The 19,207-nt window shown below is 40.4% G+C and overlaps 1 protein-coding gene across 6 annotated transcripts in view; it reads right to left on the bottom strand.

Annotated features, from left to right (window-relative positions):
- Window positions 1-527: 527 nt before the first annotated feature.
- BTBD8 (BTB domain containing 8) overlaps window positions 528-19,207 on the bottom strand; it is a 45,127-nt gene continuing 26,447 nt past the window's right edge. For 4 of the 6 annotated variants that reach the window (XM_083743156.1, XM_083743158.1, XM_083743160.1 and 1 more), the window contains 11 exons: window positions 18,975-19,063; window positions 18,678-18,780; window positions 18,076-18,258; window positions 15,351-15,488; window positions 11,992-12,148; window positions 9,684-9,745; window positions 7,570-8,203; window positions 6,970-7,060; window positions 6,055-6,188; window positions 3,084-5,381; window positions 528-1,664 (listed from right to left, as the gene is read on the bottom strand). In XM_083743156.1, coding sequence (XP_083599282.1) covers window positions 1,195-1,664; window positions 3,084-5,381; window positions 6,055-6,188; window positions 6,970-7,060; window positions 7,570-8,203; window positions 9,684-9,745; window positions 11,992-12,148; window positions 15,351-15,488; window positions 18,076-18,258; window positions 18,678-18,780; window positions 18,975-19,063 — 4,359 coding nt within the window. In that variant the 3' untranslated portion in view covers window positions 528-1,194. The remainder of the gene's footprint in view (window positions 1,665-3,083; window positions 5,382-6,054; window positions 6,189-6,969; window positions 7,061-7,569; window positions 8,204-9,683; window positions 9,746-11,991; window positions 12,149-15,350; window positions 15,489-18,075; window positions 18,259-18,677; window positions 18,781-18,974; window positions 19,064-19,207) is intronic. The other 2 variants (XM_083743157.1, XM_083743161.1) reach the window with 1 other exon arrangement.

The following is a 19,207-nucleotide window of genomic DNA, read 5'->3' as shown; positions in this document are numbered from 1 at the left end:
TTCCATCTACATTGGAACTTGGATGGAAAGAACTCCCTATGAAGTGGATTCCAATTTTCTCGTCACAGAGTAAATAGGATGCATATTGAAAAGGAAATTAAAAAAAACCACATATAGATATTGTGTTTCACTGTTCCTGCACTATTAGCCAGACCCCCCCCCCCCCCGAGATGATAAGCTGTAACTGGGAAAAAGGCTTGGGATCAAAAAATATGAATTCCAATCCTTTAAAAGTGTCCTTTGATAAGGGAAGTGTGCTACCCAATACACTCTAAGGAATCCAAATATAGATCTATACGGCACACAAAAGACAGAAATTTGAAATGAGCAGACTACTTCATTATATTTCACCTGTCTCATGCTATTAAATACCATCTTAAAAGAAAAAAAACTGTTAACTGTATTAGATTTTGTATAAATAATTCTTGAGGTTCCCCCCCTTCAATTTAACAACACTGTAAACATATATTTCTTCCTAGAAAAAGAACACTACGTATCCCTTCCAGTAACTCCTGTGCAATCTTAGATTTAAACAATTTAGAAATTTATTGAATTTTCAAAAACAAAAAAGGTACAAAAAATCAACCTGGAGAAAACAACCCAAACATGCTGCTGTTTATAAATAAATTCAGAAACAGTTGCATTATTATTATTATTATTATTTCCTGCAAATCCAAACACACATTTCTAGAATTGAAAGTACTGTTGGCACACATCTTTTGACGTAATCACTGTGAATCGCTTATCTTTGAAGAAGTCACCAAGTCACTATGTATGGAGAGCAATGGAAGAAAAAAGGATAGCAATACTTATTCTGCATTCATATTTTAATTCATTGAGCATTTAGGAAATGTATGAGTAAGTGATGAATGAAAAAAGGAGAGAGTAAGTCAAAGCTTTTTCTTACAGGGCATCTAATTTCCTAAGTCTAGGAAGAGAAAGAAAAGAAGACATGCTTGAAAATAGTTTTTAGAAAAACATCCACCTTAAATCTCAAAAGTTTATTTTACCTGTGTTTAAATCTTAAATTAGAAACAGACCACTTAAAGAAAGGATCATTTCAATATCAAGGACTGACTCTTCTTGACGGATGCAGTATTTATTATTGTATAGAAATATTGCATCACCTATTCACTTGCAGAGGTACAGGGAAAAGAAGAGGGGAGGAGTCCTGTCTCAAAACACTTGATCACTTCAATGATGGGTTTCTAGTTCAAGAATTGTCCATTCCCCTTGAGGGGAAGAACAATCTTCAGAGGAAAAACTTGCCACTGTGATGCTTGCTGAAGAATCATCCAGTGGAGATATCAGTTCAGTCCACCTACTGAAAGTGTCAATCTGTGCTTTACCCTGAGGTTGTGAACTGTCTCGTGCCAGAAAAAGTGTCTGGTTGATGAGATATTGTGCTAAGTTAAGGTCTTCAGGAACAGAGTTTTTGATGTCTAAGTTTGATTCCTGGTCAGATAACAGTTGCCTGAGAAGAGTCCAGTCCTGTTCTGCAAACGGCTGATCTTCAAAATCCACATCTAGAATGTTCAGTTCCGACTCCATCCTCTGCTCAAAAGCTTCTCCAACATCCATCTCGTAAATTGGAGAAAGGGTTTTTGGAGGCCGATGCTCATACATGCAGGTTTGTGTCAATCTGTCACAATCATCTATGTCTCCTGAAATAATTCACAATACTACACATTGTAAAAATTGCACAGGTTTTCCCCTTTTGCAGGGCTTTTGTACAGCATACTTCACTCAATGCAGCAGGACCAATCCAACCAGATTAAAGAGGTAAGGAAAAATGTAACTTGTATACAAAGTCCACAAATATTTGAGCCATTTTTAAAAATGCATTTAAAAAAGTAAATGAAACGAAGTATACGGCTTATAAATAAAGCAGCAATCACCACTGGCAATTGACAATAAACCTCCATAATTGGAAAAAATTTCTGATACAGAAAATGACAAGTCATGTAAACCAACATTTAATGCACATGGATTTCTAAAACCACTAAAATAATAACTTAAAATAGGAAGGAGCAGAGCGAGGGAGGGGGAAACGAAAGGGAGGACATGATCACTAAACAGTGACTTAAGCCAAGTCAACCTCAAAGGGGCGAAAACAAATGGTTTATTCACAGGCTTAATATTTAAGTATTGCACATGCAAAGGGCAGCTGCAAGCAAGGACAAGCAAACAAAAAGAAGTACAGCTTGATAAGTCATCCATTCGTATGGTTCTTCAGAACACAAATCATCAGTTTATAACTCTTAAATACACAGAAGTTTGAAAGATTCAGGTTCTCTGTGTTGTACTTTGGGGGTACCAAGTTGAATCCCTGTTTTAAGGAAGACACAAAACTAGACAAGAAGTTACCTAACCGTGTGAAGCAAGCATAAGTTTAAATGTATTAACTGTTTGTTTGTTTTAAAGCTGACCTTTCTTTTTTAAAAAAGAAATTATTTTTCAACTGGCAAAACTCAGAATTACAATAATTCTGAAAAAGTATCTTAAGAGTCGAGGCCAGCTTCTGCTGAGGCCAATGGCAAGGGCCCCACTGAATCCAACATCAGCTTAAGAGGAGACCCTAGCTCTGTGCAAAACAGAAACAATAATGAATATAGCTCTTAAAAGGCAAATACGCAGAGCACTTTTAATTGAGAAGATTAATGCACTTATTGCACATCCCACTTTGATATAGATATATATAGATATAGATATATATTTATGTGAATCATATAGGCTGCTGAACCAATGGATAGCCAGGTTTCCATTAAAAGATGATATTGCCTATGTTCTGTTGGGTCAAAAATGAACTCAAGAGCAGGGAACAGCATCCCACTCTCTGCTTTGCCCATGATAAATATTCCCAGCTGCCCACTGGACAGCGTCATACATATTCTATTATGGTCGAGAATATGGTATGCAACTTAAGATTTTGTTTGAAACATAAGCATTTAATTCTATAACAGTTTGGATAAAATTTCTAAAGGTATTTGCTAGAGTTAGTGTCTCAAACCCAACTATAAATCTAATATTCCACTAATACGTAATATCTTGAGGAACTTAATGCTTTTATTTCTGTACGTTACCTGCGGATAAAGCAGAGTTAGCGTATTCAGTAGATGCTGAATCAATCTCTTTCACGTGGCCTTCCTGAATCAGTATATGACTCCTACTTGGGTCTACAGGTTTTGCAGAATTGTTCTTTTGTAACTCAGTATTCTCTCTTTGATGAAGATCGAGGTGACATGGTCTTCCTTGAGATTTTGTGTCGTTGTCTGAGACTTTATTACATTGAAATTCATGGTTCTCTTCACTCTTGGCGTTTTCCTTAACTTCTGCAGGAGACGGACTATGTCTCACAATCAGATCTTTCTCGGCAGGCTTCTGTTCCATAACTGGAGTACTCTTGTCCTTGGGTTTTTGCTCATTGCCACAAGGGTCTACAGAAGCATTCTCACTTTTCTCTAACCTTTCCTTATCATTCTCCTTACACTCCAGGAATCCGTCTTCAATCTCCAAGGAGTATCTTGAATAAAATGTCTTGCCATGATCCTCATGGGAAGTGCCATCAAACACATCAGAAGGTGTTGCAGCATCCAGAGAACGCTGGAGGGAGGTGTGGACCTCTCCACCATCGTCAGATCCCAATTCTTCACATTCATCCACTGAAAGCAATACTGAACGCTTAAAGTTTTTGGTGGCAGGGAATTCTTGACTTTCAGTATCATTTTCTGCTGCATCTTCAAATGCGAGATTCACAATTCCATGGAACTGCTGAACAGGGATTTCTGGTGGAGGCAGGTTTTCTACGACATTTTCAGTTTCAGACTTTTCATCCTCCGTTTCATCAGCCGAAGAGGAGACTTGATCAGCTTCTTGAGGAAACTGTGCAGCGGCAAAATTAGCATTATTCCCCCTGGAACCGCCCCTTTTCTCATCACCTTGGTGCAGCCACATTTCAGGCCTTTTTCTAGGGATCTCATCATCACTTGTTGAAATAACACGGAAGAGATCAGAGTTTTCCTTTTTCATTTTCACTTCTATCCTCAGACTTGTGTCATAGATTTTGAGTTCTTCGGGTGTACTTGTATCACTGCTGCTTCTGCCAAGGAAATCATGGCATATCATAGTGCTGCACTTTGAAATCCCTCTTTCATTGGACCCCTCGTCATCCTGAGACCCTCCTGCATCATAGTCTTCCGATCTTGGCTTTATATCGTCAGATGATGTTGTTGCACTGCCAGTGTCCGATTCAGGGCTTTCTTTTGGATCAAGTGCACTGGAACTCAGATTCCAGTGATCTGCAAAGGGGGCCTCTGAGTTCTCATAGCTCTCTGGGGTCTCTGTGGTATCGGTGTCTTTAGATGAGCATTTTTCTGCAACATGCTCTACAAAAGATTTTGAAGCAGCATCTGATTCCACCGTAGCCGATTGGGATTCAGTCAAGGCAGATTTATCAGAGAATTCATCAGCGCTTTCAGAGCCCATTATACAGACCTTAGAAGATTTCCTCCCCTCATGTTCAGAGTTAGAGCTGTCATTGGCCGTTTCAGACAAGCTGTGCAATGGATCTTCAAGATAGTTAACATCCTTTGAGGTATCATTAGATTTGCAGCCGGCCGATGTTACTTGTGTTAAAAGGTTCTCTTCTGTCTGTTCCAAGAGATTCTGGTAGACAACAGAATCAGGGAGTATTTTGCACTTCAATTCTTTAGAAGCTAAAATTGCAGGATTCTGGCTAACATTTGCACAAGTCACACCCTTCTCTTCTCGGACATGTTGCAATTCTTGTACAGTTGTTTTGTTTACAAGTGATTTATCATCTTCATTCTTATGAACCTGTTTTGCTATCTTTTCAGTTTTCAGCTCTGCAACACAATGATGTTCCAAATTTCCTTTCATGTCTCTCTCTTCAAGAGGGGTCACTTTTTCTGAATCAGGTATGTGCCTCTTATCTATCTCAAGCAAAGATGTTCTGCTGTTGTTCTTCTTCCCTGGGCTAGATTTGTTACTGCTATGTAACTGAGTTCCCAACGAAGTTGAATTTTTTTGCCCTTCTGCATGTAAATTCTTCTGAACTGGTGATTCGCTTCTGGAATGCTTCTGGCTTGAAGAAGGAAGCTTTGGAGCAGGTTGCCCTGTAACTATTTTCTGTTTTTGGTCTTTATTGTTCACCATTTCACTCTTCTTTGAATGGTTTTGGGTTTTGGATGTTATTATTATTTTTGCTGTGGCTTTAACTGAAGCTGTCTGTGGAGATTTAGACTTTTTCTTTGATGAAGGTTGCTTCTCTGATTGAGTTAGATATTGGGTCATGTTTTTTTCTTCATTTTGCTTAGGAGAAAGTCCAGGCTTCAGTAGATTTGGGGTTTCTCCTGGTGGACCTACCGAAACAAAAATCTAAAGGTTATGCTACATTCCAATTTGCAGAGTGTATTATATGAAGGAGCAGTGAATGTCAACTGTGTCAGGGCTTTCCATACAAAAAGAACGTCAAAAGGACACTCAAACACAAATAGACCAAAAATGAACAGAAGATTAAAGTTGTCCTTTGTGGAAGCATCATCACTACTAACCAGAACCACACTGTGGAACAGGCAAGAGCTAGCAATCACTAGGCTAAAACTTAGAACACTGCCATCATTAATTACGTTAAAAGGGGAAAAAGTCTTTGCAGTATTATGACTGCATTTATTACACTATATTTGAGATCTGTAATTACACTAGCCACATGGTTAGTTTTGAAAACTATAAATTGATTTCTCACATACCACTAAAAGAAGGTATGGCATTGTAACCTAATTAGATGGCCCCTGCAAATTAGTGATGAGCAGCACTCCTATGAATGCCCCCAAATGGATCTGAGTTTTACTTACACTTCAATACAATGCATGTTTCCTTGAAAGTTACACCTGTATAATTCAATGGCGCTTACTTCAAGAAAGGGTGCCTAGCTTTGCAGTTTAGTCATCTAACCACATGCATCTCTGACAAAGATTCCCAGTTTGGAAATGGTTTATACAAAGTCAGCATTACACGTACAGGACAAATCTTTACCTTGATTTTTCACAGTGTTAGCTATGTTTTTTGTCTTCTGTTGCATGGTAGAGTTGCCAGATTCATTTCCCCTTTTCTTCAAAACTGCCTGCGGTAGGGTTTCGTTGTTGCCCTTTCCACTGCATTTCTTTACACTGAAAACAGAAACACGATGCTTGAATTATTTGTAAGATTAAAGATCTAGAAGGTTAACATGATACTGAAGCGTCTGCATGCCCTACACGCGTTTCTATGTGAAAAAGCACAAAATGCCTCTAAGAAAAAAGTCATAGCAGATTAAAAAGGGAGAAAATAGGATGTTAAGAAGCAACAACATCTCTTGTTGACTATATAGCTTGTCTCTCCATTACTGAGCGAGCTCAGAATCCTGTTATTATTTTACAGTTGCAAAATGGAGAGTCTCAAATGATCTTTAGGGAGGGTTGAGGTATAAAGCAGCAATGAAACAAAACTCTATAGAATTCTGGGGTTCACAAATTCTGGCTGTTGCCCCCAATCCCACTCCTCTGGCACATGTTGAGGACTCATAGGAGAGGGTGAGAGCTTATCAGTGCTAAGGTAGGGAGAGTGTAACAAGCAATAAGAAAAACACATTTTTTAAATAAAAAAAAACCTTCCCCAAATGTGAGAGCACTCTCTCCCCATAGTCTTCTTGAATTCTCTAAGGAATCTGGGAAGCAGAATTTTGTGGCAAGCATGGGAATGGCGCCAGAATGAAATGGTTGGATGATGCGAAGTCCTGAGAATATAACAAAAATAATTATAATTTCTTGCTCCATCCAAATATAAACCAGAATACAGAACCTGGAACAAACACACAAGTTTTAGAATGTTTTGACTTGATGAACCTCATTTTCAACAGGGAAATAAAATCCTATTAATATGGAAAAACTAGTAGCCCAACTTCCAACAGACCTGTTCATGGAACCATTAGCCTCAAGATCATTAACATGTTTTTTAGCAGGAGCTCCATTAGACATCTTCGAAGCAGGCTTTGTTTTCAAAGCTGTATGATAAAATAAAAATAGAATTAGACAGTAAAGAGACCCATGTAATGAGCATCTGCTGGAAAGTTCAAATCTCACGGTTTAAATACACTCTCTTAGCTTCAACCACTTCCTCCCCCAAAAGATGAACCTTGATTATCCACAGTTGCTCCAAATGCTTCCTATTCAAATAACCTAAGCTTATGATTGCAAATTTAGCTGACATCCCCAGGTAATGGCAGCTAAATGAAATGTATTAGATGTAAAGTAAAAAAATGCTCAAAGGAATAAATATATTTTACCCTCATCTTCAAACAGCTGTTCAAAATACTGTGAAGATTTTTCAAAGGATTAGCTATGTATCTGTCCATATTTTACCAATCTAAATTTCCTTTCTACAATCAAAACATTAAATTACAAAAATCAAATAAAAAAAATTACAACCCACTTAGAAGCGATTTTTAAACAGTTTTTCCCCCGTTTTGCAGTGAACGATCTGTGAGGCAGGTCCAAAGGGAATCTCTATTACCTGAGTGCTTTTTGCCTTCATCTGTTAATTTTTCCTCTTTCAGTTCATCGAGCTGTTCAATGGACATCCGTAGATCTGTGCTGGAGTTAGTGGACTTGCTTAGAGTTTCTGTGCCCATAAGAGAGGGAGATTCCTTTCCACTGGTCTTCTTCAAAGGTTTTGCTTTAATCTGTACACTTGAGCTTCCAGGGAGTACTTTGGGTCTAGCACCTGCAGTTTTACCTTCTTGATTTTTTGAGGCTTTGCCACTTCCCACATTTTTGTGTCCGCTAGCGGATAAAGACCGTTCAGAATCCTGTTTGGTAAGCAAGCTTTCGGCCTTTGCATTTCCATTATTTTCAGTTTTGGGCTTTATAACAGCTCTAGCCTTGGGCGAAGGCGTTTTCTCCCCCATTTTGGACTCTTTCATCATCTTGCAAACAGCTTTTTTGTTGTCTTTCCCTTTTAAATCGTCATGTTTCAAAGCCTTATTAGTGCCGTTCCTGTTGGTAGCCGATGTGTGCCCAGATGCTCCTAATCCATCAGATTTCATTTTATCCTGATTAGTGCAGGAACCACCCCAACTGTTTTGCTTTCTGTATGCTTTCAAAGCAGGATGCTTTAGACCAGAATTGTCAGTAGTGCATCTGTTTAACTGACAGGAGAAAAATATGATAATTCAGAAAAAAAAAGGAAAACAGTAGGAGAGTCACAGTTACTTACTCTGAAAACTTAGCTATTTAGTTCAGCATGAGTCTTAACTACCACACTTGAAGAAAACATTCTTATCTCCATTTCTGAGGTTTGGAAACAACAGCTAGTTTAAACATCTAAGGTTGCTTAAGGGCCCCCCAAATTTTCAAGGAGGGAGCTGGGGTCCCTCAAAATTCCAGTGGCTGCACACAAACGCCGCACAACACGTTCACCTTAATCGCACAACTTGTGCGGCACACCACACGGCATGCCTGCAACATGTCAACACATTCCGCGATGTCACATGGCATCCTGACGTCCCTGCGCCGGCCCCCTCAATTGCAGGGGCAAGCTGGCGTGCTTGCTTCCTAAGGAGAAAGCTCCACCGGATATGGTGGGACGGACTTCTAAGATATGCATAAAATTGTGCCGTAATTTTTTTAAAATCACTTCTCAGCATTTGGGCCAGAGGTGAACATATTTGAACAGGCTTCATTCTCAATGGATGGGGTCACCAGGGACTAGAAAGCACTTCACATCATAATTCTTCTGGAGCATACAGTTTATCTTTTGCTTTTCCATATATAAAAATAACTGGATACATCCTTCAGGCAAGCAAAAGTAAAACTCTAGGAACACCACTGAAGACTAAAATAAATCTTCCCCCGAGGACACTGGAAGGCCTGATGTTCCATGTACAGAACTGAGATGCAATACATCTTCAAAGAGTCCATCCTTCCCCCACTCCTGGTACAGGCATTTTTCTAGGATTCTAGTTTTGCAGATTATAAATGTACCTGTAAATGAAGTCCAGTACTTCCAAAACATTCATAAACCAAGGCGTGGCTTCCAATTGGCTGCAGGAACATCCTGCAGCCAATTGGAAGCCGCAGAAGCCTCACTGGACATTCAACTTCCGAGGCAAAGTTCGCAAACGAGAACACTTGCTTCCGGGTTTGCGACGTTCGAGTTCCAAGTTGTTCATGAACTAAGCTGTTCAAAAACCAAGGTACGACTGTATGCATCACCACCCCCTTATTTAGGGTTGGATTCTCTCACAAAAATCTCTCCAAATATGGAGGTCCACTGGGTATTTATTTGATGGGATGAATAAACTGAATAGCTCCATTCACTAGGTAGGACACTTTTTGTGTTGCAACCTGGGGAAAATATGCTTTTATTTTTTAAAAAGCATTTCAGAGATGCATACAAGGAGAAATAGAATGCAAACTGCTTCTTTTGGGGTTGAGAGTATTGACTATTCCTAAACCGACCTCTTCCTTCAATGGGAAAGTTCACGTACCCTGCCCTCTCCCCACCCAAAGAAACAAAAAATATAGGGTCAAGATGATCATAGGTGTATATTAGCTCAGTCAAAATTACAAGGAAATGAAGTTGGCTAACACACTACTAGCTTGTGGTATTTTTTGTTGTAGTTTTACCTGAGAACTAGTGAATACGGGCTTTTTGGTAGGTCTTCTATCATCGCCTTTATCAAAAGCAGCTGTATAAGAAAAGAATATCTTTCTTTAGAAAGAAATACTGGAGAAAAGGAATGAAGCTTCAGGGAAAATAACCTTTATGTAAAACAGGACAGCATTTGAGAAAAGAGTCACATTTTAGACCACAAGTAATTAAGAAATGATAGCAGTTTTTGACCTGAAGTGCAGAATGAAGGGAAACAGGCAGGTTCTAGAAAGGATCCCTTAAATTGTATATCTGTTCCATTTTTGAAAAGAAGGGAGTCACAAATTATTCTGACGAACGAGTTGGTTTACTTGCAGCTATAGGCAACTTTATTGTAGGCCATGACACTCCTTTAACACACAAGTGCCTCCTTGTTATCTCACTTCTGTGGTTTTGGTCAATTACTGTGAATCTATATTTCCTCTGTAAGCAAAGCTATGTTTTGGTTATTCCGAGGTGATCACACAAGCCTCTTTGGCCTGGTGACACAGCTCACCATATATGAAGTTTCCAAATAGAGCATGCTTCGCTGAAGCTCCCAGATGTGAGATTTCTGCAGTGCTTACGTAACCTACACTAGACAGATGCAAACATGAGAGGAAGTGCACTTGGTTCAGAATAGCCTTTGCCAGGGAGCAATATTTATGTGCCTGGATTCTGTAAAGCTTTTCACTCCATCCACTCTAAAAATGACTGCGCTAGATACATATTATTGCTTTCATAAAATATGCAAGTAAGAGTAAATTTTACCCCCCAAAAAAACCCTTGTTCATTTAGTTCCTCGGTGAACCTCTGTTCTGGAAGGAAAGCCATGAGGCTGAAAATGGCATCATGAGGTTTATTTTTAGGGATGCCTCTATCTCATATATATATGTGTGTGTGTGTGTGTGTGTGTGTGTGTGTTCACACATATCGTAACACATCAGTACAAATACGAGTTGTTCCATTGGGAACCCATAAACTGAAGAGCTTATCTCTATTTTTTAGCCTATTATTACTGCCATTAAAAACACAAAACAAAACCCTCCAGTCTCCTGAAATCCCTAAATGAAATTATATGCCTCTCTGGAAGTTCATGTGAACATTCCAATAGCTGCCAAAGGAAAATATGTCCAGTTTCTGCTTATACAAATACATACAATTGCAAATAATGACATATTTCTGTTTTTTGATATTATAATTAAAATGCAAGGATGAATGCTGCAGATTATTTGAAAGCACAAAACCACGTTAGGGGTTGAAGGCACAACACTAACTTCGCAAACACAGGGTTGGTTACGGTCTCACATCTATAGAACCTAGTACTTTTACACTATAAAGCACTGTTTAGAATGATAGATTCTGACTCTCCAAAACCAATTCTATTCCCAACACGACTTTGAGCCACTGATAATCAGGAAACGAAGGGGGTGGGGAGCTGAAGTTACAGCCTTTAAATAACACCCCACAATCTAGCTTATCCAGATTGTTCTTAATACAAGCAAGGAGGTACTGTTGTTTTTCTAGCATTCGTTTATTGCTACCCAACTGCTTTGCAGAATGCTGCAATCCTGAATATGTAGCTTGCTTTCCTGATTAAAGAAACTACATGACCACAGCACAAATACAGAAGCATTGCCCTGAAGCCATTTTCAGGTACCTCATCTGCAAGATTTTGTTCCATACATTTGAAAACAAAGGGGAGGCAAAGGAGCCACAGCAAGACTCCTTTTGTTTAAAGGCTCAAATTCTGCTGCTTACATTTCAGCGGCCGCTATGAAGCTTCCATGAAGATTCTTCTGCAGCAACAACAGCACCATATCAATTGTGAGGGTGACAGTAACCGGGATCTGTTATTAGGCAAAATTAAAGCTTTCCATGGTATGGAATGCAAAGTAAAACCCTCCATCTGCTACATGTACTAAACCAGCCATCAGCTTGGTATAGAATTCTTTCTACCATGCCCAAGTGCTTAAAATAAATCCCATCTTTCAATATTCTAAGTACAAACAAAAGACAGCCTACCTATTTATTTGATTCCACATATCTGCAGTTCCATGCATCTGCAGTAATAACACGCAAGCGCCGTTGTTCACAATAGGGACATACAATCACTTGGCTTCCATGCTTGAAGCTGGCAGAGCAGGATATTAGGAGCGTTTTTGTTAAATTATTATGTACTATTTGAGAGCAGAAGGCTCATCAACATATTCTCCCAGCTATCATTAATTGCCAGCTCCTCTCATTTCTTTAATAAGGGCACAGCTGTTATGCAACGTGCTAAGCTCTCGACAGCTCGCCTACCTGCTTGTATGTTCTGTTGATCGTCTGCCTTCAGCAGCTTCCAGCTCTGTGTGTGACGAACAGCATAAAATGACTGAACCAGGAAGATCCACAGCTTATCACGCAGAGCCTGGATCCTGCATGTAAACCCCTGCGTTCCAAGTAAGAAAATCAGCAGCTGGAAAGAGCCACATTGTCATAGCAACCAGTCAGTATTCCTTTGCAGAATCTACTTACTCTTTAAGCAAGATCAATGATGTCATCACTTAGATTTTATGATTGCCGAAGAGATGCATACGCGGTTTTGCAAAGGCCAATTGTCCTGCACCATAATTTTGCACAGCTTGAAACCAAGCCACTCCCACAAAAGCTGTAGCTCATTAAAAAATATAGCCCCCTCCCTTTTTTCTTTTTCTTTTTTCTTTTTTTTACCACAAATGAATCCCTTCATAGCTTTTTTACTCTCGGCTATGTCACTACAAGGTCAAATCCTCTGGGGGCCAATAATGCATCTGATTAAATTTTCATCACCCTTGCTGAGTAAGTCAACAATAGACGAGGATTGCAATCATACAGAATAATCTATGTGGTTTCTGTTTACAAGAGCTCATCATGTCAGATTTTAAACCCTGGCAGCTCAACGGGCAACATCCAGGACATTGCTAAAATTCATTTTTAGAATTACAACTGTGTTTTACACAAAAACACGGTAGTCTCATCAAATACTTGTAAAATCTTTAAAATATATATATTCCAAAGAAATATATGAATAACCTTTGCCTTCACTAGCATAATATAGTCTCTTTAAATGTCCAATGCATTCATCCAGTCCTAAGCATACAGTGGACTGGTTTGCATATCCCACCAAGCCACAACTTGTTTTTAGTTCTATTATTTAATTTATTAAATTTGCCAGTTGCTTTATCTTGCCCAGGACAACCAGAAGCTACTTGCAAGCAACCACACAGACAGATAGACAATCCCAGCTCCACATAGATACATTAAAACTAAGAGGAAAAAATACATTAAAAACACCCTGCCCACATCTAAAAGGCCATAGATAGTTAAAAGACCAAAGGCCTGGTTATAGAGGAATGTTTTTGCCTGGCGCCTAAAGATATGATGATGATGATGATGATGTGAGGCAAACCTCAGTGGGGAGAGCAGCCAACAAACTGAGGCAGCCACTGCAGAGAAGACCCGTTCTCGTGTTGCCACCCTCCGGACCTCTTGTGAAGGAGGCACACAAAGAAGGGCCTCCTATGACGATTGTAGGGTCCAGTTCAGATCGTATTGGGAGAAGCAGTTTAGCATGAACACACAGGCTCCTGGAGAAAAGCTTGCATTTGCTTTACTCCTCATTAGGATTTGTTTGCTACTGCAAAGCCAAGGTTTGGTTTGGTTTAGTGTATTGTCTGAACCTGAGCTTGTGGTTAAAACTCTCCCCAAACTGACAGAGGTTTTTTGTGGTTAGGTCTGGAGAGAGCTTAACCACAAATTCAGGTTTGGACAGCACACTAAGCCAATGGCAGCAAATGTGACTGGGGAGGAGCAAAGAAACTGCTTGCTCTTCTCTGGGAGCCCACAGATTCATGCTAAGTCAAGGTTTGTGTGAACCAGTGACAAATAAATTAATAACCAAGTAACTGGATACTTTATTTTCTGTTGCTGATCCCCGTAGGCTCTCAGGGATATGGAACATGTTTTAATAAAAGGAAGCTACTTCCTGCCAAGACAGGTCCATTGCCCGTCTAAATGGCTACTTTCAATTTGGCCTGGCTGGAAGTTTTAAGTCCAGCTCTCTAGTATCTTACATAGATATTTTCCCCAGCCCTGTTCAACTGGAGATCGCTCAACAAAAAAATGTTTAACTCTGAACCCTGAGCTGAACAGGCACCGAACCTAAGGGATGATTTGCTTGCAACCAATATATTTGTAGTGCTAAACATTAAAATGTGAGGGGATATAAAGTTTAAGTCAGTGGTTCTCAACCTGTGGGTCCCCAGATGTTTGTTGGACTACAACTCCCATCATCCCTGAGCTCTGGCCTTTCTAGCTAGGGGTGATGGGAGTTGTAGTTCAACAACATCTGGGGATCCAAATGTTAAGAAAGGCTGGTTTAAGTGAACATGCACTGATGTACCCCAGGATCAGTAAGACATAAGCAATTCTGAATTTGGGGATTTTCCAAGCTTCTACGAGTCATTCATTTTCCTGAAAACAAGGGGGAAAGAAACTATACTAATCCATTTGCCAAGGAACACAACATGAAGTAAGCTTAAGGGTGCTACTCAAGCAGCTACTGTACATATCTCTTCAAGAGAAATGCTAAAGAGTGAATCCCCACCCCAACGTAAGAGTGATACTTCAGACTCCAAGTTGGAAAACAACCCCAAACCAAACCCACCACCACCACCACGAGACCTCATGTTCTTAATTTGGGTATTATGATAACTTAATTGTCCATTCAAATTACACAACTGCTTGCTCCAACTCAAAGACATGGGCTGCGATTCAGAAAGATACATAGAATGTCCCACATGTATACGTGAACTTTTCAGGCTCCCCTGCCTCCAAATATCTAATACAACCACTCATGTTTCTCTAAATAAAAGAGGAAGCCTATATTAAAAGTTAAGGAACCCCTGAAACAGCGTTTGAGCAAACTGGCAGCTACAGAGATGGAAAGCACCAACCCCTTCTGTACCTGCAGCCTCATAATGCAGCACATTTTTCACTGCAGCACCTCTGAATGAACTAGACCCATTTTGCAGAGGAGCAGTGCAGGAAGAGAGACTCGCAAGCGTGCTTCCTTAAGATCGCAGCACCACTGACTTCATCCAAGATTTACAAGGACATGCTTACATACTCTGTTGTGCCAGAACAGAAAAGGGACTGAGGGAAAGAAGCGTGTACACAGAGCTCCCATCCTATGTACTAGCAGCAAACCGGTTCCTGGACTGCTAATTCTTAAGCAGACTAAAACAGCATTAACACATAGAGGGAGTTGTTAGCAGGCTTGGGGGATTTGGGCCACGATTTGCAGAAGGGCAAAAACAAAACTTTAGAAAACACCCTGGTGAGTACCGGGTGCATTTGGAGCTCACAGAATGCTAGGTTTCTACTGGAGGAAAAATGGAAAGGAAGGGAGAAACTGAATAAACATATTAACAGAAGAGAATATGTGCGGCACAAACCCCAAAAGGAGCACACAACACAAGCAATGTTTTGTTGCAGGTTCTACTTATAGCAAGACTACACCAAGTCACTTGAGCCAAGGATGAGCACCTCCACAAAGTGTAAATATTTCAGGAAGTTAATTCATTAGCCAGATTTCAACAGTGGAATATTCTTTCCTTTGAAATTTTTGTAAGACCTACCGTGTCCTTCACTTTTGCAGAATTTAGCAAAGTGTCCATGGCTGTAAGAAGAGAGCAACTGTTTTCAGTGCCAACACCCTTCTCAACTGCTTCAAACACTTGATCAAGGAGGTCAGGTTCACTGCTCATGGCCTGAGACTAGAAGACATTATAGAAGCAGTCAGTTGAAATTGAGAGAGAGAGAGAGAGAGAGAGAGAGAGAGAGAGAGAGAGAGAGAGAATGCATTTTGGTAGCAGATCTTAGATTGGTCATTTAGGCTATATTTTGTCACACTTCCCAAAATCCTTGATGGAAGGGGGGGGGGGAATCTAATACTATCTCAAACAGTGGCTAGCAAAATGCCCTTGAGAATCTCCAGCAGGTAACAATGACATTTATATCCAGGTGTGTAAAAATGATGTCTGCATGTAGAACTAGCATGGACAAAAGTCCTGAAAATACAGGGGCTAGTGTTGGTATGTCCACATCTATTTATTGATAACATTTTAATAAAAATCTAAGCAGTTTACATAAAGACAAGAACAGAACAGACAGTAAGATTTTTTTTAACAAAATAGAGAAACAAAATGCTCACAAATATAACTGAGCTGTGTAGGAAAAAAAAAAAAACAATTAAGAGCCAGAGTCCAGGAAAACTTGGGTAAACAAAGAGAATGTCAGGGAAACTGGTTGTTTCAATCTCGTTTTGTGTAAATGCAAGCTCAGGTATTTGTGCTTCTTTCATTTTTCTGCCGCTGCCAATTAACTCAAAACGCTTCGTAGCTTGTATAGGAGGTTTAGGTGCAAGGTGAACACCAAGCCCAGAGACAGTTTGACTTTTAACCAAGATTGTTGGTTCATTATGGGAAAAACATAAGGGAATATGGATAACACATTGAATACTAGAACACGTTCTAAGTCAACACCAACCAGGCAGCCCCCAAACAAAGTAGAGCCATATTCGCTTAGCACAAGTGGCTTACAAGTGATAAAATTATTGTTTTAACAGTGATGGGGTTTTAACTTGGGTGGGTGCCGCTTTAAATTGTTGTTAAATTTTATAGGTTACTTTGGATTTTTGTGTTTGTGGGCTGGAGTACTGTTTAGGGGATTTTGTTGGAGAGCGTATTGTTTATTAGTGTGTATACATCAGTATTGTTTTGACTGCTTTTTGTGTTTTATTTATTTTTATGGTGTCTTTTGTGCTTTGATTATTTTTATTATGTCTTTTTCACTTCCTACATTGTAACTTTGTGTTGTCAGCCGCCCTACAAGTTATAGGGCAGTATACAAATTTAATAAATAACAAAATAAAAATAAAATATTAAATACAGTCGTATCTCAGAAGTCGAACAGAATCTGTTCTGGAAGTCCATTCGACTTCCAAAATGTTCAGAAACCAAAGCGCAGCTTCTGACTGGCTGCAGGAAGCTCCTGCAGCTGATTGGAAGCCACTGAACCCCCGTCGGACATTCAGGTTCCCAAGAACATTCACAAACCGGAACACTCACTTCCGGGTTTGCGACATTTGGGAGCCAAAACGTCCGAGCACCAAGGTGTTCAACGACCAAGGTATAACTGTGCAGAAAACAAAACAAACAACTCAAGACGAGAATAGTCACCAACTTACCGTATTTTTTATCCCATAGGATGCTCCGTCCCATAGGACGCACCTAGTTTTTTTGGGGGGAAATAAAGGAAAAAAATTTCCCCTTTATTTCCCCCCAAAAGCTGGGGGAAACCGAACCAGGTCGAGGAACAGCGGAATGGCGGCGCTGCGCCTCCCTGCTGTCCCCCAAGCTTGTGGGGCTGGCCGATGTCTGCCCGGCGCGAGGGGCGCTCTCCTTCAGGACGCCCCTCGCGACGGGTGGCAGGCTGCTATCTGCAGCGTGGGGAGCCCTGCGGGGAACTCCTGCAGGGCTCCCCACACTGCGGATGTCTGTCCGGCGCACGGGGCGCTCTGCTTCAGGGCGCCCTGCCCACCGGGCGGCAGGCTGCTATCCGCAGCGTGGAGAGCCCTGCGGGGAACTCCCGCAGGGCTGCCTAGGCTGCGGATGTGTTCCTGAAGCCTGTAGAGAGAGAGGGGTCGGTGCGCACCAACCCCTCTCGCTCTCCAAGCTTCAGCGAAAGCCTGCATTTGCCCCATAGGACGCACCCAGATTTCCCTTTCATTTTTGGAGGGGGAAAAGTGCATCCTATAGGGTGAAAAATACGGTAAATTTTGACAACTTATTCCATAACCCAGGGGTTACCAATTTCTCTGGGGCCAGAGGAGGCACATCCACAAATCAGATAAGCTGTTGTGGGCACCAAGCCCACCCCACACAACCAATAACATACCACAACCTGTTCTGCTGGCTATATCAGAATGCCCCTTTCAAGATTAACTGCAATAGGGGAAGAGGATCCTGGGGCACATGTGCGTCCTCAGGCACTAGACTGGTGATCCCTGAACTAACTGAAAGTTCACAAGCCCGCTGAAATAAAAGGGTGCCTAGCATCACAACCCTATCTCTACTCAGAAGCAAACCCCACTAAGTTCAATGGGATGAACTACCAGGTAAAGTGCATATAAGACTGCAGCATTGCAACCCATCCTAAAAAATAACCAAGCAGCTGCAGCCACTTTATCTTGGCGGGTGGAGAGATCGTTCACTGCTTCGAAAGCCCAGTTTCTAGTGACAACTAATCCCAGCCTATGGTATCGGTTGCTATAACATTGGCATCAATCAGATAGATTTTTACCTGTAGCAGTGCAAAAAAGCTCTCGCTTTGTATTACGTCGGGAAAATGTGCCACCATAAATGCTACACACTCTTCTTGCAGTCTAGATGCCAAGAGAAGAGCTGTTTCAGTCCACTTCACTCGGGGAAGACTACCGATCAGCCGGTTGGCTTCCATCAAAAGATGGGCAGCATTCTGTGGACTCTTAAAACAATACATATGTGCTCTGAGCAACACAGAATATGTAGTTTCTACACTCTATTTCAGCATATAAAAATGTCACAGCCTAATGATCAATCAAACTTCTTATTTAAATGATGTGTTATGTTTTTAACATCATAAAATCACTTAGAACATTTAAATACACAAACCAATGCCAAACTTGCCTCCTAAATTATGCTGACGCTAGCACCACTTAAATTATACTAATTCGAAATGGTGTATCAAAAGTCTTCTAATAGCCACACTTTCCACTAGAGGTTATATATTATCCAAGGCCGGAAATCTTAAGACACAATGAAACAAAACTGTCACCTTGGTACACGAAGTGAAATCAAGGCAGGTAGTGAGCTGTATTAGTGTCAATGCTTTTTTTTAATTTGAAAACAAGCAAACAGACTTACCAAAGAGTTTATCAACATGCCAAGACAATTATTCTGAAGCTCAGGGGATAAACTAGCAAAGCTCTTCTCTGACCAACATCTTACAAAATGCTGTACCATCCACCTGTTCAAAGGAAATATTGTGCTTAGACAAATCAACCCATCAGATGTCCTGTCACATATGTGAGCAGCTGCAAAGTATTTTCCTGTTACAAGTCAGAGTTTAAGAAATGATACGCGCCTGCTGTTTTTCAACAGTTTTCTCAAAACTTAAAGCGATGAAGGAAAGAAAGACTCAAAATAGTTTAACTCACTCACTTCATGCAAGCATCATAAAGGCTTTCCGCTCCTGTCGAATGGGCAATAGCTAGACATTCGATAACAGGCTGGTGCTTCCCAGGCACTGGCTAAAATTGTAAAGATATAAGCATATTTACTGTACTTTTAGAACCTTGGAGAGATATGAAAGTTGCTAATTGCAATAGGAAATGCTTTCAGTAAACAGATCACTTGTATTTGTGTGTACAAACTGAATCACTCTGATCCAGTCT

Source organism: Podarcis gaigeae, assembly GCF_964106915.1.
Source record: "Podarcis gaigeae genome assembly, chromosome: 6".
Lineage (NCBI taxonomy): Eukaryota > Metazoa > Chordata > Lepidosauria > Squamata > Lacertidae > Podarcis > Podarcis gaigeae.
The sequence above is the reverse complement of the archived record's forward strand: the minus strand, read 5'-3'. Positions and strand labels throughout refer to the sequence as shown.